Raw genomic sequence first — 27,622 nt, 5'->3', positions numbered from 1 at the left:
TGAACGCAGATGTCTGCATTAATTATGTTTATTAAAACTTACCGTATATACTGAGTTAAGTCTACACACTCCAGCGCTTTTCTAATAAGTTGTGGAGACATTTCCAAAATTGTTGGGGTTCGTGAAGGAGGCCCTGTTAAAAAAATCCTAGACTTTCAAAAAAGAATCAACACTTACTACATGACTGTTATATCTTATTTTAATTAAAAAAATATCTTCTGTTAAAAAAAGCAACCAATGATTGGACTTATCTAATTTAATATGATTTTAATGTGGCACAATGTAACTTTATTAAAATATAATTATATTTCATATCTCTCTTCTAGCTGGTGTTACTATACTTACAGTTACATGAAGGAGATGGAAAAATGAATATATTCTATAAGAAGAGTAACAGAATCTTATCATGAAGCTAGTTAAATGAAGAGGGAGACAAGAACTAAAAGTCATACTGTATTTCATCATAAACTAAATAACTCAATATTTAAAATGCTTAGTCTAGGGTTAAAAGCCGTCATAAACATTATGAGAATAGGATAAAAAATATTTGAGACATATCAGTCTACTTTAAAAAACTTGTAGATCTGGGATCCCTGGGTGGCGCAGCGGTTTAGCGCCTGCCTTTGGCCCAGGGCGCGATCCTGGAGTCCCGGGATCGAGTCCCACGTCGGGCTCCCGGTGCATGGAGCCTGCTTCTCCCTCTGCCTGTGTCTCTGCCTCTCTCTCTCTCTCTCTCTCTCTCTCTCTCTGTGACTATCATAAAATAAAAAAAAAATAAAAAAAAAAAAAAAAAAAGAAACTTGTAGATCTGTGGAGTAGGTAACATACATCGGGCAAACACTGAAAATCAATTTAGCAGGAGATTTCTACTCCGTAGACTCGTATGAACCCATGAGTACAAGCTTAAAAAGAGACTTTAGAGTCTAAAATATTAACCATTCAGGTTTTCCAGGACATTTATTTTCCTTTTAAAAATGTTATTGGAGTATAATTTACATGTCATAAAATTCACCCATTTTAAAAGTGTAATTCAATGCTTTTTTTAAAGATTGTATGTATGTATGTATTATTTATTTATTTATGTATTTATTTATTTATTTATTTTAAAGATTTTATTTATTTATTCATGAGAGACACACAGAGAGAGGCAGAGACACAGGCAGAGGGAGAAGCAGGGTACTCACAGGGAGCCCAAAGCAGGACTCCATCCCGGATCCTGGGATCACACCCTGGGCCAAAGGCAGACACTCAACCGCTGAGCCACCCAGGGATCCCATAATTCAATGCTTTTTAATATGTTTACAGAGTTGTGTGACCATCTCAACTCAGCTCCATGATGAAAACATAAATTCGATTATATTCTTCATTTTATAACATAAAACATTCTTGAAGAATTGACATTCTACAATATGTTTAGAAAGCAATAGCCTATAACTTCTTTTTTCATTTTGATTATTATGGGATCTTAGATTTCTAAAGTTCATTTACTTTTCTTATGAACATACCTACTTATACTGCTATCTTTTTGGCATTTCAAACATGAGTTGTTTCTATAAGACATAACTGTGCTTACTTTGACTGGAAAGAAAATACTAGTTAATTAGATGTTTGTAACAAACTATAGAAATGATCCCTGAAAGTATAATCTTGTGTTTTCTTACCTCCTACCAAATAACATATATTTAAACAGAAAAGGGTGCGGGAAAGGGGCCAAGAAGGTTCATCTCGATGTTCTGCAAAACTCTGTTGTGTCAGAATATGGTGAAAGTGTATTATGACAGCCTTGTACCTCTAGAACAGTGCAGCCCAAAGTGTGTGCGTGTGGATGTACGTGTTTCTGTGTGTGTGTGTGTGTGTGTGTGTGTGTATACCATCCTCTGTCTGCAAACTGGCCCTCTATGGGATAAATTCTGAAAGTGAGAATATGCATTTAGAAATATCTTTTGTTTTTAAAGATTGTATTTAGTTATTTGACAGAGAGAGCAAGAAAACATAAGCAGGAGAATAGCAGAGGGAGAAGCAGACTCCCCACTGAGCAGGGATCCCAGCGCAGGACTCCATCCCAGGACCCTGAGATCATGACCTGAGCTGAAGGCAGATGCTTAATCAACTGTGAAAAATGAGAGCAGAAAAGCTGACATGGAAGTGGTGCCTGCCAACTCTGGTCTGGGGCTCTACGCAAAAAATGAAATCTGCAGCACGACTCACTACCCAAGGCTGGAGTGAAGAATCCTGATTACATCCCATTTTTACAACTTGAAAGTTTACCTTGTTAGTATATAAATAAACAGTTCTACTTCCGAATGTAATTATATTTTCATTTCGCAGGTCTTTAACCAAGTGTGGGGGAAAGTTTGCATTCCTTTAGAGATCACAATATATGGATTCCAAAGAACTAGGGTTTGAATCCTGCTTTACTCTGCACTGTTTCAGCCTCCCTCCCTCACATGATGCATCTATGTCACTTCAATTTTGAAGCAGAGATAGTAGTATATGCTTTGGCTAGTTCATAGAGGCTCCAGTGAGATAATACATGCAAAGCCACTCTACATAATAAATATTAATATAGAGTGATAGATGCTATTCTAATTAAGTTTTAGTGTCACGTCATTTATGTCATTATTTATTAAATGAGTGCTTACTTTCAAAATATTGGATCAAAAAATAGAATCTCTTGTTACTATAAGTAAAAGCTCTTTGAATTTCTGAATTTTCTTCTGCCCTGTGGAAATCCTTCAAGGACCTGTTTTAACCACAAACAGTTTTTAATTTAAAAATTCTCAGACTGGTTTAGCAATTTTGAGAAGAGAACCATTGTTATTGTTTCTAATGATGCAGCCTTCCAAAATATCTTTCTTTCCTGCCTGGGTTCTGAACAAGTAGAGAAATAAAGAGTAAGATTTTTGCCACTGATATAGGTATAATTGGAGAATGCAGTTCGATGAGAGAGGCAAACGGGCCATGGTCACAAAACTTAACAGCTGGATAGCTGACCCCTGCTGCCCTGTCACTACCATAGGTAGTGCTTCTAACTCAGGGATGAGCAAGGGACTCAGGATCCCCTATGGGCAGCCTAGTTTATTGTTTCAACCATATAGGGCATTTAATCCCTTAGCAACAGAGAATCCAGGAACTGCTTAGGGGAAATCCTTCCTCATAGAGTCCAGGATGAAAAGATATTTCTCTGTAAAACCTTCTATTAAGGATTTAGGTTCATTTTAGCAAACAAATACGAATCCCCATTATACAGAAATGAACCAAATCAGTGTGCATTGTGCACCATTGAAAACTCCTCTCCTCCAAAATTGTAGAATCCAAATATTATAGATTTGTTATAAAAGGTAAAAGGAAAATATATCATGTAGCATATTGTAGATAAAATAGAAAGGATCTGTGTTTGGTGACAAGGGCATGTGCGGTCACTGCAATTTTATTTTTAGTATTTTTTTTAAAGATTTTATTTATTTATTCATGAGAGACACACAGAGAGAGGCAGAGACACAGGCAGAGGGAGAAGCAGGCCCCCCATGGGGAGCCTGATGTGGGACTCGATCCCAGGACCCCGGGATTCAGGCCCTGAGCTCAACCGCTGAGTCACCCAGGCATCCCATATTTTTTAGTATTTGTAGACACAGAAAAATGTACAAAAATACACTTGCTACATTTTTTTGGGGGGTCCACATCTATCTTTAAGGTAATGAGGTCCTTGAGCAAATGATCAACTCTGGATAAGCAAAATGAAACCCTATGAATCCAAAATACATATTTTTCTGTTTTATAACCCTAGTCATCACATTAGTGTCTTTTCCAGAATTTTTACTTCCAAGTACATATTTGTCTAACAAATGAGAATAATACTTACTGATATTTTCTTTTCGTGTACTCTGTTCCTCCTTCCCTGCTGGGGATGTTCCTCCACTTTCACTGCTCACCAATTTTGATAGATCCTTCAAGCCCTTGCTCATTTGCCATTTCTTCCACAGCATATTCCCCGATAGTATGACATCTTTGCTCTCAGAGCCAATGGAACCCTTTGTGTCTGACTCTTTTATGGCATTCGAAGATATTTCAACTACAACATGACATGTGCATTACTAAAGAAAATTTGCACTCTATAAAAATCATATGCAAAAAAGTAACAGGGCTTGTGGGAGCCAGTTGTGCGCAGACTTGAAAGCTTTGCCACCTCTAACCAGAGTACTAGCAAAAACAATCATTAGTAGCCTCTGAAAACACCATGGATGGTCCAGACAACTAGCATGTCTGGAAGTGCCTCAGGATATGAAAACATCACATAAAAATGGACGCTTTAGCAGGGGCAGGGGGGCATTGTCAATGAAATGGGATCTCTAACCACTGGGGCCACTGCTAGGGTGAGCCCTGGAGGAAGTACAACTAACTGGCTTTGGGGGAAATGTATGTGAGTAGGATTCTCCTCTCTGGAGGAGCCCTGTGTCCAGGCACTTGTCTCAAATTATCTTAAAATAGAGCTGAAAAGAGCTCTTGCTTGTGAAGTTGCAAAGCTGGAAAGTTTTTCCTTAATGCTTTAATTCTACTCCCGTGTTCTAGATCTTTAATGCCTAGGAAAAAGCTGTGTAAAACCTACCACAACTTCCACATTATGCAGACATCAGCGCCCCCCCCCCCCATTTATCATGTGCAGAAAATTTAATTACTATTATATTCTGCTTTGAATAAAAGGTGATAATTTTTGAAAGCATGGAGAAAGGTTGAAATAAATATATTATTAAAATTGATAAACCTCTAGAGCAAAAAGGATCAAATAAAAAAGCAATTAAAATAAAATTTATTCCAGGGGTGCCCAAGTGGCTCAGAAGGCTAAGTGTCTGCCTTCCTTTGGCTCAGATCATGGTCCCAAGCCCTGCATCAGGCTCCCTGCTCAGTGGGGAGTCTGCTTCACCCTCTGCTACTGGCTTATGCTCTTTCTCACTATCTTTGTCTCTCTCTCTCTCTCAAATAAACAAATAAAATCTTTAAAAAATATCTTAAAAAATAAAATTTATTCCAGGAAGTTTAACTTAGATAAAATAAATAAATTTCTTATAAAATGTACCTTACTAATCTTGACCCAAGTAGAAGTAGACCAGCTAAATAGTGAGGGATAGAAAGTATACAGTGTACGAGTCCAAACATGAAGCTCAAGAACAGACAAAATGAAAATGTGGTAATAGAGGTCAGACTAGTAATTACCTTGAGGGAGAGCATGGCTGAGGGAAGGGAATGAGGAAGACTGGGGATGTTTAAGTGTTTATATCTTGATCTGAATGGTGGTTCCTGAGTGTATACAAATGTAAAAATTTATCAAGCTATACAATGAATATTTGCGCATTTATTGCTTAGATGTTTTAGGACAAAGTCACCCTCCTTTCAGCCTTGTTCTCCACGAGGCCTTGTCCTTGGCTTGTGAATCCCAGTTTTAGCAAAGAATCCTGCTGGACTAATTTATCAAGAACTCACGAACCCAGTTCCTCTCTTCCCCTACTGGATATCTAACCAAGTTTTTCTGAGTAAGTTTCCACCCCTCTCTGCCTAGTCACTATAAAGCGCCATTTGTCCCTGCTGTATTCAAAGCTGAATTCAATCTCTCTCTCCTACTACAATGGTCTTGACTCCTATTGCAATAATCTTGAATAGTCTTCCTTGCCATTTTTAACAAGTTATCTAGTGCAACATTTTTCTTATGCATATAACTCAATACAACATTTAAAAAATAATAAAATCTAATAAAATAAATTTAAAAATAATAATCTGATAGAATCATAATAAAACCTATTCACCTTTGTATTATTAATATGGTAACAGACTTTAACAGTTAGAAAAGTGAGTACTTTAGGAGTTAGAAATATTTCAAATCCCAACTTTATCACTTTTTAGATGTGTGACTTAGGAAGAGTATGGTGACTCTCTGAGCACTGGTCTCTCTATATGTAAAATAGGAATAGCACTGTCAACCTCTCGTTGCTGTAGGTTAAAAAAGAGAAAACAAACAAGAGTGTTGTGAAGAGTACCCATCCCAGGAAAATAAAATCAGGGTGATATTTGTTGTTTATACTCTTTATATGAAAACTTAAGGGACATTATCTTTATAACAATCATTGAATTACATTCTTGAAGATGTCAATGTGGAAAAGCATGACTAGGGATGTGAATGCCTTCAGCTTCCCTGGGCATCCCAATGAGCGGATAGACAGGAGCATCAAAAGGCACTCTGGGGTAACAGAGAGCCATCTGCAAGCTGGCTCTTGTGAACTTAGCAATTTACAGAGCAAATTACTCTGGGCCTGTGTCCTTATTGGTAAGTTGGAAATCCTATTATAGATCAGTGGATTCATGAGAGTGTTCAATGAAATAATTAGTATTTTTGGTCCTAGGCTGACAGCAATCACTCAGTAAAAGCAGTTAGCTTGATCTTATTGCTATTATTTATAGTTATTATTATTAGAAAGGTGCCTGACTGACACTAGTAGGCCTGCCTTTAAGGTCACACACTGCCACCTTTGAACCAGGCTGCATTCATATTTCTGGTTTCATCTTTTCTTAAATGGAGAAAACCCTGCCTCCTTGTGGAAAAAGCAAACATCTGCTTGGTAAAAAGCAAACATCTCAGAATCTGTTTTCCTATCCTGTAGAATATGCTCTATCTTTCAAAAGGTACAAGGCACAGCTCCATGCTCAGAGGCAGTTGGGGCAGGGTTCACTGACCTTCCTCCACTGCTTTAGTTTGGCTCTCACTCACAGGCACACTGTCAGCATCTGGTATTTTCTTAATGAACTGGCTGAGGTAATGCAGGCGAGCCTGGGAAGCCTAAAGAACAAATGCTATCAATGAACAACAGTCCAGGCAACAACACTTAAAGAATGCATGAAAGAAGCAGGAGAGTGTGAATAAGTATGGCAGTTTGAATGAGGCCAGCTCTGATTATCAAAGAAACTCAAATTCTGAGCCATCCATCATTCTGACAGTTGTTTTTGAGAACTAATGAAGAAGCAGTCCTAAAATGAATACACTAGGCATGCAGGCTTAGATCCAGTTGCTCCTGAGCCTTTTTCATCTGGCTTACTAACCCTGAGTTGGAACATGAAACACAGATGAGCAATAATGGTTCCCTGTAGCAATGATTCTTAGGTGAAATCGAGTAGGATGGGAGACACGAAGTATGTTATTCTACATGCTTTCTATCCATTCAAGGCTGTCCAAAGTACGTGAAAGCACATATTAAATATTTTTATCCTTTCTGACTTGGGAGAGTGAGAACAGACATGGATTTGCCCACACCACATGAAAGAATGAGGGAATCTGTAGTTTGGGCCAATAAGTGGCACCATTATGTACTTCGCTTCTGCGAGTCATCTGGTATTGGTCATCTGCACAACATTTCGCAATGTATTCAAATGTGGTCTTAACATTTAGTGAGTGTCTAACAAAATTCCAGGTACCATTCCTAAAGGAAAGACTAGGCACTTTTACCAACATGGCCCTTCCTTCAGACCAATGCCTAGGAATGGAAAGTTAAAGAACAACTTTTCAAACTCGAGTGACCTTGATAGCTCTTCCTGGCTCGGTTGTCTCCCAGGCCTGTTTCATGGCTCGGATTTCATCTGCTCGTTCTGTATCTTTTTTCACTTCGAAAAATTCTGCTTCATTGTGTTCAGTGACCAACCTCAAAATCCAGTATGGTTTATTTGGGTCCTCTTGTTGAGGGTGAACAGTGGATACCTGATAAATAAAATAAAAATCTTTGGGTCAGGTGTTTTCTCCTCCATTCAAAAGGCTCTGGATTTTAGCCCATGACCCATAATCTAACTATTAAGTTTTTACCCAGGAGAAATGAACACACATGTTCACAAAAATATTGGACTAAAAATTCATTATAGCCTTACTCATAAAAGCCAAAAAAGGAAACAATATAAATGTTTCTCAATTGATGAATAGATAAACAAATTATCATCTGGCCATATCATTGAAGGCTACTTACATTAAAAAGTAATAAACTATTGAGGTTAACCACAATGCAGATGAATCTTACAGGTAGACATCATACTAAGATCAAGAAGCTGAGCAGAGAAGAATACATCTTTTATGATTCATTTGTATGAAATTCCAGAACAGGCAAAACTGCTGCCTGCAGATGTGTGTGAAGATGTCAGAATCCAGTGCAAAGAGGCTTGAGGGAATCTCCAAGCTTATGGAAATGGTCTATACGTTATACCTTGATAGAGATGTGGGTTACAGGGTGAATGCCCTTGTCACAATTCATTGAATTGTATAATTAAGATTACTGCATTTCACTGCATGCAAATTTTACCTAACAACTGTCAACAAAGAAAAAAAGAAAATTCTAAATTGCATTTAGGAGTATACAGCATCTCTTTAAAAAATGAGGGGAGGAATAGTTGATCATGTCCATAATGGATATATACACATTATGAAAGTTAACAATTGAAATCTCATAGGATTATTTTCACAAACTATAGGCTAGAAGCAGATTGACATAGGGCTTGAAATATGTAGATAAGTGAGGCTCATTGGTGACAATCTGATAGGGAGAGAGGCTGAATCTAACGTGGTTACTAGCACTTTACATACGCTATTGAGACAATGTCAATTATCCATGTTAAATAATGTAGATGGCGAAGCAGGGATCCGTAGGGCCACTGAATAAAGTTCTTGTGAGAGATCTTTTTCCCTTCTACAATATTCCCCTAATGCTCAGATGAGAACTTAAATCTCACAATTGAAAGCTCTTTTATTTCTTCCTTTTACAACACAGTACAAAAGATTTTATTCTCTTTTATGCTGCATGATAAATGAGTCTATCAGAAACTTCTCTAGGATCAGGAAAGGGACTATGATGAAGGACTACAGGGTTAGGGGCACATGTAAGAGTTTATGAATTTGTAAACATGTAAGAGTTTGTTTTAAAGCTCAATAATTTATTTTGTGGATGATAATAATATTTTCTTAGTGAATCCAAATAATTTATTTCATAAAACTGAATGATAAACTGGAGCTACATCTAGAGAAGTTAACGCGCAGCATTATTTTGACATTTCAAGGAAAGAAAGTGGTTGATTGAAATCAATTCACCTATGTTTTTTAACCAAACAATGTTAAAAAATAATCTAATTTCAGGGACACCTGGGTGGCTCAGTGGTCGCGTGTCTGCCTTTGGCTCAGGTCGTGGCCCCAGGGTCCTGGGATCGAGTCCCACATCAGGTTCCCCGCAGGGAGCCTGCTTCTCCTTCTGCCTGTGTCTCTGCCTCTCTCTAGAAAGAGATTTCTATCTCTCATGACTACATACATTTAAAAAATAATTTTAAAAAAAAAGATTTTAAAAAAATAACCTGCTTTTAAATAGAAAATTGAGTCTGGTCCTTTCAAAAGTAATAATCCCTTGATAAAGAAATTTTTCTTTCTTTTTCCATATCTATTTAGCTATTACAATAAAGGGCAGCATTTGGATTATAAAATGTAGCCAGTGAAAACATAAGTAACATAAATTTAAGAAGAAATTAGCTTTTCTGCATGAAATAAAATCGATGATCAAGTAAATTCAACATGATTATGGTGATTAAAGTGAAAATACAAAGTATAATATGTTTTCAGTTTCTCGTTTGGCATATATGTTAATACATCTTCAAATATGAAACAATATAACATCAATGCCTACTAATCAACTGGCACAATATTAAGATTCCTAAAGCTTAGTTATTATTATCTTAAAAACCTGATTCTTGTGTGAGTTCTGTAATTCTCATGTGAATTCTTGGTTATAGAATGCATTGTGTGCTGCGCAAACTGATCCAAGTACCATCTTTTCTCGGATTCCTCAGAATTCATGAGTATTTCAAAGTTAACTCAGGTCGAATTCCACAACTCCTTATTAAATGATGGATCTTCTGAACATTCATCACAATTTGAAAAAGAATGGAGGGCCACCAGTTTTTTTTTTCCCAATCACTACTTTTCTGTAGAATTGCTTTTTCTTGACTTAATATTTTTACAAGTTTTTTAATTTTTTTCTTCATTTCTTTTTACATACCTTAATGCCCCCAGCTGCAGCTTTTCATTTCGATTTTCATCCAGAGAGAGGTATGTTATCACACGTTATAGGGCTGACTCTAAAATATGTTTCAGGAAGCAATAAATCATCAAGTACTATATGGACTGCTGTATTTATAGCACTATTTGTATCATTAGACAGTTTGGTTTTCAAGCTTGTGTATATCAGTGTCTCTCACATGTGTCTTATAATGTCCAATGCCCAGATACTATATATACTATAGTGTAGTATACTATGCACTCGAATGGGAACATCTGGCCAAAGATGTTTATGCTCATGCAGCACAAACACTTAGGAGCTATTCAGAAGGTGACTTGTCACTCAGCTTGATGAAGATCACTTCCCAAATGCATGCTCTACAAAGTATCCTGGAGTAGCAGATGAGGCTCGTATGGCCTGCCACATTTTATACTGACAGCTACCCAAATAGTAAGAGTTGATTCCGGGGAAATGACCATAGTTTCTGAATAGAAAAGCTTTTGGCATTTCCCCTTGTTTATCATGGTACTTATTGCAGTTCCCTCAGGACTGTGGATTCCTTGCTTGTTCAATCATTGGTGCATATCCCATTCTATCCTTGAGAGTACTTCCCCACGTTTGACTCCTTTAGGAGTCAAAAATGCATGGTTTGGAAGTACTTCCCCACGTTTGACTCCTTTTAGGAGTCAAAAATGCATGGCTCCAACTCGGTTTGACTGCTTTAACAATGACGTTTTGTGAAAACACATGTGATACTAATTTTTGATAAAGTTCCTCACATTCATCTAGGTCCCGACAAAATAACTTCAATAGGAAAGCTCATATGACAGCTGTGCATACACCTCAAATGCAGTCGAAGAGCTGAAGAACTGGCTTCTAAGCAAGCTTAACTCATTTTGGAAGTATCTGAAGAGCAACCACACAACCCCCTCGCTCTTCTGCCATCAATTGTGAGAATTGGGATAGCTCTTCCTTTCATTGTTTTCATGTAGCCAATTAAGGCCTGAAGAGCACCATTCTTGTAATAATTGTAATAAATATAGACCAATTCTTTCCATGGAAGTCACTTCTTTTCCCTCAAGAAATTACAGTAGATGAAGAGTCAGTTTTTGATCCTATTAACATAGATCTTTGGGTCCGTTGTTCTATGTTTGAACTAAAGCCGGGGTTCTGTCATTAATACCCTTATAATCTTTTCTTTCTGAAGAGACAAATCCTTTTTTTTTTCTCTGCTTTTTTGCCTTTTTGTCTTTGCCATAGCCCACACAGCTTTCATCCCCTGTTTTTGTTCTCCTGACCCAATCAGACTTTGATTTGGGGATAGGCCAACTAGTGTAACTAGCTATCGAGTTTGCACACCTCCAATGGGATAAGAAAGTGAGCGGTACTTTGCTTAGTAGAAACTGGAAGAATCTCAGCTGTCCAGTGGGGCTTGCAGGCTTTTCCACAGCGTATAAAGAAAATATAAGCATAGCTTCTTGTCAGTCAGGATGCCAGGACCTGGAGAACTGGATTTTTCTTCTTCAGTGTTTTTATATTCAATTTCTGATTTATCCTAGCAATGTTTATTTTCCTTTTTATAAGGCATGTTTCCCCTGACATTTGAAGTATGAATTAATATGATTTGATAGAAGCTGCAATGACTCTTCAAATTCCGTGGTTATACTGTGTAATAAAAGGCTTCACTCACTTCCCCCTATCTTCACCTTCATTCTTACCGTGGCTTTTCTTTTCTGGAAAACTATTTTCTGCTGCATTGAACACTATACTTTTTCAGAGATTTAATGGTTTAATGGTTTTCTGTTTTAACCAGCCACAAACTGACCCTTTTTAAAATATCCTAGAACTTGGCTTAACTTGAGCTAAATGTGAAATCATTTCATTCTGATTGCCAAAAACAGACTTTGAAACAAAGTTCAAAGTTCTTTTTAAAATAGGACACATGGAGGCATCTGGGTGGCTAAGTCAGTTAAGTGTCAGACTCTTGGCTTCAGTTCAGGTCATGATCTCAGGGTCCTGAAGAATCTGCTTCACTTTAATCCATTTATATCTTATTTTGCCTGGATGAAAACCTCTTTGTGGACTGATGTGACTTATCCTCCAATAATGTTTGAGTGAGCACAAAAAAAAGCAGCTGCTTCTCTGCTTCCCACCAGACTTCTTGCATCCAAGAAGACTTCTTGGATGCAGGTTGCAACTGTTCCTGCAGCACTAGTAACTTTCCTCTTCTCAGCACTGATATTGACTAGAGCTGGCCTCCATCAGCTGAGTCCCAACACAAAGGAAGAGCAGCAGCCAAGGGGCCACCCCTCATCAGTTCCATTCCACCCCCAGCAAGAAGTCAGGTTAAGCTTTACTTTCCAATGTTTCCAAGGGTACAATCCAACTAACAAATTAAATCCTGGCAATGCAACTGGACAGGATTTTTCACTACTGAAGGGTAGGGCAGCTGGTCATTATCTTTTCTCCCAATTTGTTAATTTACCTTTATTGTCCTTTACTAGTGATACCAACACCCTATTCAGTTGATTCACCTGCAAACCCAAGAGATATCCTTTGTTTCTTCTTGTTCCTTCTCACCCACTTGGCATTAAGAACTATGTGCACTGTTCATTTTCGTTGATAGTTCTTTTTTGTCTTCTTCCTCCTTTCTTACCTGTACCTGGTACACTTTGCCGGCTTTTGTCTGGATTACTGCAGTAGTTTCTTGAATGATTTTCCACATCCCTAGTCTTTTTCCCTTTAAATGTATACCTTTAAAAGCCACCAGGGTATCTGAAATGTAAATCTGATCACGTCAATTTATTTTTTAATCCCTCTTCTTCCATCCCACCCCCAGCCCAGCTTAGCCTAGACAGTGATCACAAGTGTTCGGAAGATTTTATCCTCATGGGTAATTTGAGTTCAGTGTTTTTAAATAATCTGAATTTGAGTATGTTTAGGACTGTGCTTACACTCCTCAACTTTGCCCCCACAACTTCTTCCTTATCCCTAATCATTGTAATTACCTAACTGGTCCTGAAGGAATTTGGAATCATGACTTCTGGGCTGTAGATATAGAGTCCTAGCCTCCTAATGAGGCTTAAAGTCCTCCTCCTTCTGACCCTTACCTCTCCAGCCCCATCTTTCATACTTTAATGCTAAACAAACAAAACAAAACAAAAAACCACATAGAGTGTGTTAATTTTCACCTTAGAATGTCTTTGCTCTTTGAATCAGGTCAGGATTTGGCTCCTCTAGGAGAGAGAAGCTAGAATAAGTACCTCTTCTTCCTACCACTTCACATGCAGCATCTCATATTAAAACTCTGTTTGCCATCAGTCTCCTCCATCAGACTGCAAGCTTTTTGAAGGTAAGGACTGTATAATATTAATATTAAAGGCCAAAGCCAAAATTCAGTGTCTTATAGACACAGTGTCTTAAAATTTTGATTAATAGATTTTTGATTCTAAACTTGGGAAAGCAGCTGGCAGAAAGTATCCAAGGAACATCCTTAAATTTATCTAGATGGTTGCTAGAATCAAGGAGATGGACATTTTCAATTTTGTCCACAGGAAAGATAGACAAGTAGGGACCCCATGAATGTACATTTACACCCACCGGAGGCTCAAAGCGAGGTGCTTGCTTTTCTTTGGCTGTCTTGTCTTTCTCCGAAGATTTATCTTTGCCTTTTCTTGTTTTGGAAGTTCCTGAAGATTTTTGCCCCTCACTAATAGTATGGGAATCCGGGCTTCCTAAGGTGACTAACTCCTCGTGTTTCTCTCCATGAGCTAGAGAGACATAAAAATGGAAACCAGTGAATCGTAAAAATAGAATCATGTCACGCAGGAAAAGGGGAGTAGGTCAGGAAAAAAGTTGTTAATTTAAGAGTTTTGGATTTCTTTTCCTTTTTAAAAAAATTGTATAAAGATCTGTGTGATTCTCTTTTACAAAACAGAGATAATTCACACATGGTACACCACTGAAATTATAAATCAGTAGGTTTTGATATTTGTAAGCCTATTCAAAAATTATCACTATCTAATTCGTTTCCAGTCTGGATCCTTTCAGTAAATTTTCTTGCCTAATTTCCTTGGCCAGGATCTCCACTACAATAATAAATTTATTTATCTCTGCTATAATATGTATTATTCTCTTCCCTCTGCTTGCTCAAAGGAGGATGTGAAGGGTTTTACCTTATGTTCTATTACCTGTTTCTAACAACTACATATCCAAGTGGCAAAGGAACAAATGATATTTGTTGAATCCCTACTATGTTTCTTTATTTTTATCATTCTCAAAGACCCAACAGGGCATATTCAACAATTTGCTTACGTTGGGAGTTGAGTGATCATTCAAACATGAGTTCAAAGAACATGTAAGCCCCTTCCAAAAATGGAATCTGTAAGTCATCCCACTAGCAAAGTAAAATAGTAATTGTCAGGAATCCAGTTCTTATCAATGACGTAGTGCCAGTTATTAGTGATTTTCAAATTAGGATATATCATCCTCATGACTGCAGAGGGACTGTAAGTACCACAGTTCTCTAAGGGAGCGACTTGTCTTACTGCCAGCAATCCCAGTTGCTGAGAAATGTTACACTAGGGAAAATTCTTTGGTCATATAACCAAGTGAGTTGGGGTGAATCTTGGATCAACTATTCAATAGGTTTACTTTGGCAGATTTATTACAGTCTTTTGATTTTGTTTTCTTTTCTGTATAATGGAGAAGTTAATACCATGCCTACGGGGCTTAAAATAAACTACATAGGGAATTTAAAATAGGACTGGACCTAGTATCATACACACTGGGTTTTTAAGATATTAAAACTTAGCTGAAATTAAACCTCAAACTGCCCCATTAAGTATTTCTGGGGTTCTTTTTTTCTTACTAACCGTAGGTCTTAGAGTTTCAGTCATATATTTAGATGTATTTGACTCCCTTCAAATTGACATATTCTAATATTCAAGTTTACATATGTGAACATATTGTATGGTGTCAGGTATACAGCAGATGCACACCACTGTCCTTCCTTTACATTATTAATATAGAATAAAATAATTTCCTATTCTTTAATAGCATACAATATAGTAACTTTCTCACAAATTGCAAGTCCTTTAAAAGCCGTAATACCATTATATACTTCATTTTGATCCCTAACTTCACCTAGTATAATTCTGAATTCATTATATGTATTCATATCAGATTGTTAATAAGTAAAACTTAATAGGGAAACTGTATGTGTTTAGAGCATATTTATCAATAAGGTATAAGAATAAATACCCTACTAATTCAAAACCTATGAAAAATGTGACCTCACGTTGTATATTCATGTAATTAGCAGAGTTCTAGAGCAAATGACCATTGAAATAAACTAATATACTCCTTGCAGAAATGCCTGGGCAGTAACTATTGATGAAATGAACTTGAAAATACCTTTAGCATTACAACTTTAGTTTTCCTCTTTCTTTATCTTACATTTATCCAGAATACAGTAGACATAAATCTTCAGTAGGTAATAAAAAAATTACAGAAACATATTTTTATGATTAAAATTCAGTGCTTAGATTTATGGATCCAGGAACTTAAAAAGTGGCTGGAATTTGAACATTAGCATAATTTCTAAACTAGAATACTTGCTCAGGATTAAGTATACATTTACCAAGTGTGATTGTACTTGGTACATGTAATCAGGAAAATCTTTTTTTTTTTTAAGATTTTATTTATTTATTCATGAGAGACACAGAGAGAGAGAGACAGAGAGGCAGAGACACAGGCAGAGGGAGAAGCAGGCTCCATGCAGGGAGCCTGATGTGGAACTCGATCTCTGGACTCCAGGATTACGCCCCAGGGCGAAGGCAACACTAAACTACTGAGCCACCCAGGGAACCCCGTAAACAGGATAAATAGATAGATGGATAGCTAGCTAGCTAATCTGATTATGTTTGGTTTCTTCAAAGACTTTGAAATGGAAACACCATGCATATATTGTGCCTAAGGAAGAACAATATACTGTTAATTAGAGTTAAGAAAATAATATTATAGTCCTGCTAATAAAATTGGGTGGGACTTAAAAACCAAAGTCTTTTGAGAACGATAAAGTTTATATGTGTCTTTGCAAATAGACTAGAATTTGAAAGGAGCAGGCCAGTAACATAAAAATGTAACATACTGGCAAAAGGACTTTCAAATAACAACACAACTAATTATTTATGAAGGTAGATGATATCACAAAGTGTTACCTGCTCCAGATCCTCTAATTTGTACTTCCTTAAGAGAAAGTCACCTGTCGCAGCAAGCAATTTCTACTAAAACTTATGTATTGAAATATACTAAAGGTGGCACTGTTGTCTCATGTTAACCAGAAGACAAGTTTCCTAAAAATTTATAACATAAATATTCTAAGTTGAACATAGGTATATTTCAGGCCATATTTTTTATCATGGGTTATAAAGCTATGAATTTTTGGAAAAAAATTATATATCTTATTTCTCATAGAATTTGAATGTTGAATTTAAATCAATAAATGTGGCAATATTTCCATTGAATTTAGGAAGCACATGAAATTTTAAATTAGAACACCAATATATTAATGAAAAAAAAGCCACTTGATCAATTTCTTCTTGATCTAAAGCACTTACAATTGAAAAAGTAAGCTAAAAATTGAAAAGATTAGTAACAATTTTTCTAAAATACATCATACCCTTAAAAATTGAAGTTGATAGGTCTTGAGCTATAAATACAACTGGCACATAGAAGTTGACATATCGATATGTTTTCATTTAAACAAACTGGCTGCCTACAAATCCACATTTATAAACATGATACAGATTATTCTGAATCCAAAAGCTTCTTAACTTTCATAAGATTGACCAACATATGCTTTCAAATAGAAAAAAATTTCCTAGTTCATTTGAAATACAATTCAATTCTGAATTTATTTACTGGCTGCTTTCAGAAGCAAATGTATGATACAAGGCAACATGTAATTTAATTTTAGCAGTTGTTCATTCACACATAAAATTGTCAAATGCGATGTCAAAAAAGAAGATGCAATTATTCCGAAAAACTCTTTTCTAGTTGGGTACATAATAATGAGAATACCATTTCTTTGAGGGTGACTAGATTCTAGGAACTTTACACATATTATCTTGAAACTTCACAACAACCTTGAAAGATAGAAGTTATTACTCTAATGTCTCAGGTGACAAATAACCCAGTTTCAGATAGCCTAAGGCATTCTAGGTGCTATGCTGTATTTCTCCATTTATTAGTAATTCCTTTTCTCTTCCTTCTTTTTTTATTTTTTTATTGAGGCATAATTGATGTATAATATTGTATTAGTTTCAGGTAGACAATGTAACGATTCGATATTTGTGCATATTGCAAAAACGATCACCACCATAAGTCTAATAAATACTAATTTTAAAATAGCTTAATTTATATTACTAATTTTGTATCATTACCCAACTGGATACTTTACATTATACTATTTGATGAATTATACTACTGTGTTTATTTCAGATACTAATTTTTTAACTTCCTCTAGAGTTTGACATCTATTAATATATATAAAATATATGAAATACGATAGTTTGTCATATTGGTCTGTTTATTGGAACTGCATCCATGTTAGACAACTTGAAGTTGAGAAACCTAAAAGATCTTCAGAAAAAACATGAGAAGACCCTTTATGCAAACTTGTGTGTTTAATAAAGAAATACAGATAGTTCCCTAAATAAAGATGTTTATTGAGGACACAATAAAGATCTGGATTGGTACTATCATATATTATTTTTTCCATCCCAAAACCTTTGTTAGATAATCAACTCCCATTCAAAATCCTAGCTATGCCTGTAATTAGCTGTGTGACCATGGGCATATTCCTTAAACAGAGTGTTCTGCCTCAGTGTCCCATATGCAAAATGATAACAGTTACAGCATCTACCTCATAGATTGATGTGAGGATTCACTGGGTCAATATACATAAAGCCTTCACAAACCCTCTGATGTAAATGTTAGCAGGTACAACCCCTACCACCATTAGTACTATGTCAATACTACTAGTTAGAAAGTCTCTAAAGGACAAAATGGTATAGTGGAAAGGTTGTGGGCTTTGGAATAAGTCAAACTTAGGTGAAAATCTTTGCTGCTTCCATCTGTGTAAATATAGGCAAGTTACTTACAGCATCCAAACTTCACTTTCTCATGTGTAAAATCAGGATGGTCATTAACTACTTCTCAGATTTTTTTCATGAGAATTGAGGATCATATATGAAAAGTAAACAGCACAGTAAGAGGCACATAATGGCACTAAAAAGATCATAATTTAATAACTAAACTTCTAGATCTCTCCAGTGGTTTTTTTTTTTTTTTTGCTTATAAAATAACAATTACATTCTTTTTGGCTTGATTTGCTTTGATTAAAATAGTAAAAGCTTCTGATTTATACATTTTAAATTTGAAATTTTATCTTTAGATACTAAAAAATATAAATGAGACATAACCACTTTAACATATTAGTATGTACTCTTCATTTTCTTTTCTTTGTATACCCACTTTTGCTCTCTGACACACTCATATAATTTTGAAGAGTAGTGACATTTTAGGATCACTAATGTCTAACAGCAGATGAAGTCCTTATGTTAACAATAAAGAATTTCTGTGAACTTAGCACAAAAAAACATTTTTGAATCTTTCTTCCCCATCATTCCTGACCAAGGTCAAGAAGGAGAATGGCCTTGAATAGTGAGACATGTGCATAGGGCTTTCCTGGTTGCTCTGTTCCTCATGTTCCTCTGACAGACATTAGCCTCTCTCCAGCCCTGAAGGTCAAAACAGTCTCCTGTATATCTTCTGAGACATGATCTTCTTCTCACCATTGTCATTTCCAAAGCAATGGTTCACTTCCCCTGCTTGGTATTCTTCAGGACTTAATCATACAAACTATTTCATACCCCTTCCCCCAACTCCACTTTATTATTTTTTGAAGTTTCTTTTTTCAAGATTTTATTTATTTATTTGAGAGAGAAAGCACATGTAGGAACAGGGTTGGGGGCGGAGGGAAAGGGAGAAGCAGACTCCCTGCTGAGCAGGGAGCCTGACACGGGACTCCATCCCAGGACCCTGAGATCATGAAATGAGTTGAAGGCAGACACTTAACTGACTGAGCCACCGAGGCACCCCTTAGCTCCACTTTAAAGTGTCATTTCTTCTCTTTCCAAATATCCCCCCAGTTGACATAAATTTACATAATTCACACAATTTATGTATATTGGGAACAAATTTCTAATTATTGAAGAAAGTATACACAGAAACTTAAAAACTTGCATTTCACTAGACTTGAGGGTATTTGAAGATACTTTGCACCTTTTTAGACGTTAGAAGTTCACCTTGGAGAGTTGGAAAGAAAGCACCTCATTCACTATTCTAACAGCATTATTCAATGTCCTTGCTACCTTTCCTGAACAGCTTAAATGTTTTCACAATTATCTCCTTTCTCAGTGTGCATTCTTCCATCTTGCTGGAACATTATTCAGAAACAGGTGTTCCCCATGAACTAGATCCTCAATTGAATTTAGAAAGATTGTTTCTGTTGTTTCCTTTTCATGATTTAAACTGGGATTATTTATTCCCTGTCATGTGGATCTGAGTTCACACTGATCATTGCTATAAACAACAGTAGCATGACTATTTTGAGCTTGTTGAGACAGGCATAACAGAATATTATAATATAGAAATCAGAAGCATAAAGAGCTACAGACAACTCATGAAAGAGCCCACACAGACAAAAAAAACAAACAAAAACAAACAAACAAAAAAAACCCCTGGGATTTGATTCACAGTCTCTGACCTATTAAAATCACTGGTACCCAGAACTGTAATGTAAAATCTAGTAGTACTATACATTTTCCTTAAAAAACAAAAAACAAAATGCTATCTTTGCTGAACACGCATCATACACACATGCTCACACAAAATAGTGCCATTTTTGTATTATTTTGACCTATTTTTATAATCATGAATATTTTATTGGCACATGGATCTTTAGCATTAAATATATAATCTACTATATTATATATTATCTACATCTTTATAGGAGGGTGAGACAAAATCACCCAGTAATTTGCATCACCCATTATTTCAAGCAGATTTCTATTGATTTATACCAGAAAAATATCTAGATTTTTTTAGCATAGTATAAACTATGAGACTTTGATTTGTACTCTAGAGAAAGTGGAGATAATGACTAAGTTAAAGGAGTTTTCAGCTTCCATATGCCATTTATTCATATTATCATTGTGTTCTTTTCTGGAAGACAAGAATTTTATATTGAAGTCTTATCTGCTCTGTATTTAAGATTATTTCAGATATTCTCAGTGGCACTGGGCAGTGGGGGTACTATTGCCTCTGGGAGGAGAGGTAGAGGCAGAATGAAGAGATGTTTCAGATAAACTCATATTCTATGAATTTACCTAGGGGATTATGAAAGGGTGTCTGCCTTTGGGATTTTATGTACATCATTAGTAACCTGTGGCACAGCTACTGGTTCAAGAAACAAATTTTGAGCACCAGAATTTGCTCCAGGTTAAGCACAAAACACATGTGGATAGCAAAAAGGTGGTAACAAAGTGGCTCTGGTGCCACTACTTTCTCTACATGTGTCCATGCTAAACACCAGGCCAGGATGCTATTAGAACTTAAACACTCTTGCTGTTCCTGGCACAGCAGGTTCATGCATTTGTTCACTAGATATTTACTAACAACTTCTATCTGGTTCTAGAGATGCATAATGAGGCTGAAGCATAGTCCCTTTCCCAGTAAGAGAGGGGCAGTGAGAAGGCAGACAAGTTTAAGATTCCCATAGAGTGCCACATGTTCTATGGACACACACTAGATACATGACAAAGGAAATGGGGACTCTCAGTATCATTTAATTTCATATATTTTCTTTGGCTTTTATGTTGCACCATAGAATCTGTCCCTTCTTACAAAGATTTAGTTCAATAATAATAATTTTCTCTTAATTTTGGTGATAAACCTTTATCAAGCCTTTACATGAACAGGTTCATGCATTTAGTATAAGCAAGCAAATGTGTGAACAGGGTTTTTTGACAATCAGTGAATAGGGGCAATAGTAGTAGTAAGAGTAGCTTAGATGTATCCTTTCATTCACTTATTCAACAAATTTGGAGTGATTACTGTGTGCACAGTCTGCACTATGGATAATGCAAGATTAAACAGGCAAGACTCCACAGAACTCCCTGTCCTCAATGGTATTATGTGCTAGTGAGAACTACTGTGGACTCTTGAACAACCTGGGTTTGACCTGCATGGGTCTACTTTGAGATCTTCTTTTTCTAATGCATCAAATTTCCTACTCAGGAATATTGAGAGTAGTTTATATTTGAAAAAATAAACTTGAATCCTCTCACTTGGAGATTATCTTTCTATTAAATATTTTAAGAACTAATCTTCAAGAATTATACTATCTCAACAACTTACACAAATATCATTTATAACAGAAAAGTCTTCTGTACGCTTCTTAGATAATCATCAAGTAATTTTTACTAACTGCACAAAGAAAGTTTAAACAAGGCCCAAACAATCATTTATTTTTAGTTCTTATAGCGAAGCAGCAAAGATTTTGAAACATAATCAGTTAACAAAACAGAAAATGCCACTAGATATGAAATGCAAATTTTAAGCAATAATGTTTTATTAAAAATTAATAACATGATTAATTTACTAGTAAATACTTTATATGAAATATAAAGTATGTGACTAACATTTAGGGTGACATACCTTTGCTATCACTTTTCTCCAATTCTTTTAGTGCTTGAACAAATGTCAGCTGACTTTCAGTAAGAGGCCAACTGTTATACAATACCAAACACTGTATGATATATTTGTTGACCTGTGAAATAAAATGCAATGTTTAAGCACAAACAAAAAGAATAAACATAGTATATGCCTAATAAACACACAATAAATGCATAATTTTCTGGATCACATATTCATAATTTGATTGAATACTATCACAGTTCTCCAAAATTTTGCAAGATCATATTGTCTACAAAACTTGTCCTCACATCCCCACCAACACCTGCCATTATATAGGCTAATATTTAAATTTTTGCATCCATGTTTAAAGATTTTTTCTTCTTTTTTTGTGAGTTATTCTTTTGCTCTTTTTCTAACTTTTTGCTTCAATTGCTTAGCTTGTTTTTAATCATTTGTGCTTCCTGATGAATTAATTTGAAAGTGAATTCTGAAAGCTACTTTAGATGTGGTTACAAATTTTGATTTGTATCTTTTAGTTGTTACTGAGTTCTTTGTATTCATAATTTTTTTTGATGCTCTCTGTAACTAAAACTTATTCAGCATATTTTATTTTGCTTACACATTTATGGGATTTTAGGCTGTTATTTAATTTCTATATTACTGCACTATGTTCAGATGACATCAGTATAATATAGTTTGGTTTTTATTGAGGCTTCCTATGTGTGTATGAAAAAGTATATTCGCTATTAGGTGAAATATTCTATAAAAACATCTAAAGAATCAAGCTTATACTTAAATTTTTCAAACCTAGTGATCATACGTATTTTTTCAGCTTGATCTTTTGGTTTCTGAGAGTTGTGTATTAAAGTCTTCAATATTAACTAACTTTATTTTTCTCTGTAGTTCTAAACAGTTTTTGCTTTTTATTCATTGACTCTGGACAGCTGGGCTATGCTATATGTAAGTTATGGTCATATTTACTTGTTATATTCTTCCTTTTATTTTTACACAATATCCTTCATGAATTCTATGCACTGAGATTAATATATCATCACAGTTTTCTCATTCCAACTTTAAGTTTTCTGTGTCATTTTGTTTAAAAGTGTCGCTTTTAGGGTAGTTATCATTGGATCTTATTTTTTTAATCTAACATTAGTTTTTTATTCTTTTCATTGATCAATAATTCACTTATTAATTAACTAATTAATGACAATAATTGTACTTATTGTCATTAGTCATATTAGGATTAATTTTTGGCTTTTTATTTTTATTAATTTTTGCTTGTTTTATTTCTGATGGATACATTTTGTTTTTTCTCTGTTACTTGAAATTACATGAATTGTCCCTTATTTTATATGTACATATATATTTTTAAACTTAGGGTATATGCAAATTAGTTTTTATTAATATGTTATCTTTTTCATAATTATAGAGCCTTATAACTCATGTATGATATTTACATCTACATTATACGGCTAGTGTACACATTAAACTTGCCATATATTTTAACATCTTGGCAAAGAGAAACTGTTAAACGATGTTCAATCCCTTGATTCCGATATACACTGGTGGCATTGCAGATAGAAAGTATCATATACATTGACAAATTTTAGGAAAAGAATCATTGTTATTTTTGTTGAATTTTTAGGAGTAATACCATTCATTAAAGGATTCTCTTAAACACAAATATACCTGCTGTGGAGTGCTAACAGTTTCTTCTGTGATGGGCACATTGATAATTTCCTCGTCCAAAAGAGGCTGACCAGTGTCTACTACTATACTTGCAGGTCTACCCTTATAGGATTTCTGACTTCCCTGGGTAGATTTCTTCTTAATGTACAATTCTTGCTCTTTCTTGGATGCAGCATGCATTAAAAGAATTTGCTTGCTAGCTGAATAGGGGAAAAATATTAGACTTCAGTTAAATTGTGTGAATTGCATAGTTATGATCAACTGTGTTATTTAGGTGTATCCTTTCATAAGACATTCAAAGGAACAGGTCAATTTGTTTGATTTTAATGAGATAAAAAGCAATATTCCTGGCTTTTAGGAGATATTCTGGTCTTAAAGAAATTTACTATAATAGCATGTCATTTGCAGAGAGCAATGCATATTCTGAGCAACCACTGACTGCTGAAAGAATATATAAAAATTCAATAATTTTTCATTCATTTTGTGTCATTTGAGTGACACTAAACTAATACCATATACCCTAGCTTCTTCAGTGTTTAATACACTATGTATGTGTGTGTTATTACACTTATGTAAAACTCCTATTTTATTTTTAATTTTTATATTCATTCTTTTGTAACTAAAAGATAATAAAAGTACCATTTGGAGGGATAAAAAGAGAAATGTGCTGAATGTCATTAATTGATTAAACATATATTGAGATAACATAAGGAAATGACACAGAGAAACTCCAGTTCTTGGCAGGACAAAATAATGGGCATTGAATTTACTCAAAACCATGAAAAAAATAAAATTAGACAAAATTTATTAGTAACTGTTTTCAGTCATTAAATAATATACAACTCAGAGCTGTAATCCTTGAAAGAAATAAAACATACAAAAAGATCTCTCCACTTCTGTAGATTTCTGCCTGTAGATTTCTCGACTGTGGCACAGAGAAGTAGAGTCCAAACAGTGCACAACAATGTTGTCAGGCTCAGGAAGCAAGATTGTAATTTGAGGCTCCTGAGGCCACTAAAATTTGTGAGGCAAGGTACAAGAGGGCAGGTATCTGAGCCACAAAGGAGCCCAGAAATAAGCATAGGGCTTATAAATAAAATAAAGACTTGGGTCTTTAACTTAATTGTAAACTTCATTTATACAAATATCTAATGGTGCCTGGCAGACAACACCTAGGAGATAATGAGCTTAGTGATTCTGAAGTTTGCACAGTGTTGAGAGACATTGAAATCCTGCCAAAGTAAGGAAAATTGAATACACAGGGCATCAGTTGAGACTCAAGAAAGGCTACTCTTTAAGGTACTACAATGAACCCTAGAGTAATGGAAGCTCTAAACCCAATTTAAGGGATCCCTGGGTGGCGCAGCGGTTTGGCGCCTGCCTTTGGCCCAGGGCGCGATCCTGGAGACCTGGGATCGAATCCCACGTTGGGCTCCCGGTGCATGGAGCCTGCTTCTCCCTCTGCCTATGTCTCTGCCTTTCTCTCTCTCTCTCTGTGTGACTATCATAAATAAATAAAAATAAATAAAATAAAATAAAATAAACCCAATTTAAGAAAACTTAGAACCAAGTCTTGGGAGGATTAAGCTAACCTCTCAATAAACTACTTAAATTTAAAACTCTTTTAATGAAGAGAGCATAATCTTAACTCAACAATGTAGCATGTATGATGTGCAGCACACAATCAGTATGATGTGAAGAAGTCAAAAACAGGAACATAATTTGAGAAAAAAGTCAATAGATATAATGGTATGGCTGACACAGATGTTGGAGTTAGTACTAAAACAAAACCAACAAAAAAACTTTAGCAAACAAAAACTTTAAAATAGCTATTAGAAACATGTTTAAGGATTTAAGAGAAAAGATCAACATAAGGGAAGAATAAATGGTGAATATTAACAGAAAAACGAAATAGAGAATCAAAACAAAATTCAGGGTTGGACTATACCTGGAATGACACATTCCTAGATGGACTTTAAAAACACATAGTCATGTCAGAAGAAAATATTTGTAAACTTGAAGATAAGTAATCAAAATGATCTAAATAGAAGTGGACAGTGAAAAAAAAATGAACAGAGGCTAACTGCCCCTGGTATTATTATATTATTATAATAATTATATTATATGAGTAGAATATTATATATTATATATAATATTATAATGAGTAGAATAATGATACCTTCAAGAAGATAGGCCTATCCAGAATGTGAACTTATTTGACAGAAGGTATTTGAGGCTATGATTAAGATAAAGATCCTGATAAAGAAGATGTTGTATATGTATACAATGGAATATTACTCAGCCATTAAAAATGACAAATTCCCACTATTTGCTTCGACAGGGAGGGCCCTGAAGGGTATTATGCTGAGTGAAATAAGTCAATCGGAAAAAGGACAAACATTATATGGTCTCATTCATTTGGGGAATATAAAAATTAGTGAAAGGGAATAAAGGGAAAGGAGAGAAAATGAGTGAAAATATCAGTGAGGGTGACAAAACATGAGAGACACCTAACTCTTGGAAATGAACAAGGAGTAATGGAAGGGGAAGTGAGGGGGTTGGGGTGACTGGGTGATGGGCAATGAGGAGGGCACTTGGTGGGATGAGCACTAGGTGTGTTATGCTATATGTTGGCAAATTGACTTCCAATAAAAAAAAAGTTTTTTTTTTTTTTTAAAAAAAAGGTAAGAATCCTGAGATGAGATCAGCCTGGAAGAGCATAGGCCCTAAATCTAATGATGGGTGTGAAAAGGAGATAACACAGAGTCACATAGAAAGAAGAAGGCTATGTGGAGACAGAGGCAGGGATTGCCAAAAGTGTGCAATCACAAGCCAAAAAACGCCAAGAGCCACCAAAAACTGGAAGAGGTAAGGAAAGATTCTCTTGTAGAAACTTTGAGGGCAATGTGGCCTTGACAACACCTTTATTTTGGACTTTGACTTCCAGAACCGTAAGGGAATGAATTTGTGTTGGTTTAAGCCACCCAGGTTGAGTAATTTGTTACAACAACACTAGGAAATTAATACAGATATCAAGTGATCTAAAGCACATGTATTCTTAGTCCTACATGGCAATACTATAAAAACAAAATATTTAGGTATGAATTTAATAAGTATTGTAAAATCTGTACATTGTATGTATAAAACAGAGTTGAGAGAGAAATTAAAGACTAAAATAGGTTTAGAGAGATACTATGTTCGTGGGACCAGCAAATTCATTTTGTTAAGATGCCAATTCTCTCCAAGTTCAACACAATCCCAATCAAAATCTAAAGCTACAATTTTTAAGAAAATGTGGTGTTGGACTAAGAGTGAATATTGATTGATTGAATATCAATTGATCAAAATAAAGTTCCAAAATAGACCCATGCATACATATTCAATTGAGTTTTGATAAAAATGTCAAGGGAATTCAATGTATAAAATAATGTCCTTCCAACCTATAGTGCTAGAACAACTGGATGTCCATACAGGAATAAAAAAAACCCTTGATCCTCTACCTTCATTATATACCAATATTTGAAATGAGTCAATAAATTAAACATAGGTGGAAAGATTATTATAGAATAAAATATGACACAATATTCATGACCTTGGATTAAGAAAGATTTCTTAGATAAAACACAAACTGCACTAGTAATATTTTCTAAATGATGACTGACTTCATTAAAATTAAAACCTTTCATTGCTAAGGAAATGAAAAGATAAGAGATCATATTTTTAAAGTATATATTTGATAAAGATTCATATCCAGAATATATAAAAAAAAAAGACAACCCATTAAAAATATGGCTGGAGGGCAGCCTGGGTGGCTCAGCGGTTTAGCGCTGCCTTCAGCCCAGGGCCTGATCCTGGAGACCCAGGATGGAGACCCTTGTCAGGCTCCCTGCATGGAGCCTGCCTCTCCCTCTGCCTGTGTCTCTGCCTCTCTCTCTCTCTCTCTCTCTCTCTCTCTCTCTCTCTGTGTGTGTTTCTCATGAATAAATAAAACCTTTAAAAAATATATGGCTGGAATGATTAGATACTTCATTATGGTATATGTATAGTCAAAAAGCACCAATAGGCTTTTGACCAATAGGCTCAACATCATTAGTCAACAAATT

The 27,622-nt window shown here is 35.4% G+C and overlaps 1 protein-coding gene across 3 annotated transcripts in view; it reads right to left on the bottom strand.

The window, feature by feature from the left end:
* ADGB (androglobin) overlaps nt 1-27,622 on the bottom strand; it is a 162,651-nt gene that overhangs the window by 6,155 nt on the left and 128,874 nt on the right. For 2 of the 3 annotated variants that reach the window (XM_038526278.1, XM_038526279.1), the window contains exons 28-34: nt 23,520-23,719; nt 21,849-21,960; nt 13,665-13,834; nt 7,562-7,738; nt 6,724-6,826; nt 3,863-4,072; nt 43-133 (exon numbers count right to left, since the gene is read on the bottom strand). In XM_038526278.1, coding sequence (XP_038382206.1) covers nt 43-133; nt 3,863-4,072; nt 6,724-6,826; nt 7,562-7,738; nt 13,665-13,834; nt 21,849-21,960; nt 23,520-23,719 — 1,063 coding nt within the window. The remainder of the gene's footprint in view (nt 1-42; nt 134-3,862; nt 4,073-6,723; nt 6,827-7,561; nt 7,739-13,664; nt 13,835-21,848; nt 21,961-23,519; nt 23,720-27,622) is intronic. The other variant, XM_038526280.1, reaches the window with a different exon arrangement.

This window comes from Canis lupus, chromosome 1 (assembly GCF_011100685.1).
Source record: "Canis lupus familiaris isolate Mischka breed German Shepherd chromosome 1, alternate assembly UU_Cfam_GSD_1.0, whole genome shotgun sequence".
Classification (NCBI taxonomy): domain Eukaryota; kingdom Metazoa; phylum Chordata; class Mammalia; order Carnivora; family Canidae; genus Canis; species Canis lupus.
Note: the sequence above shows the minus strand (reverse complement) of the source record. Positions and strands in the feature narration are given on the sequence as shown.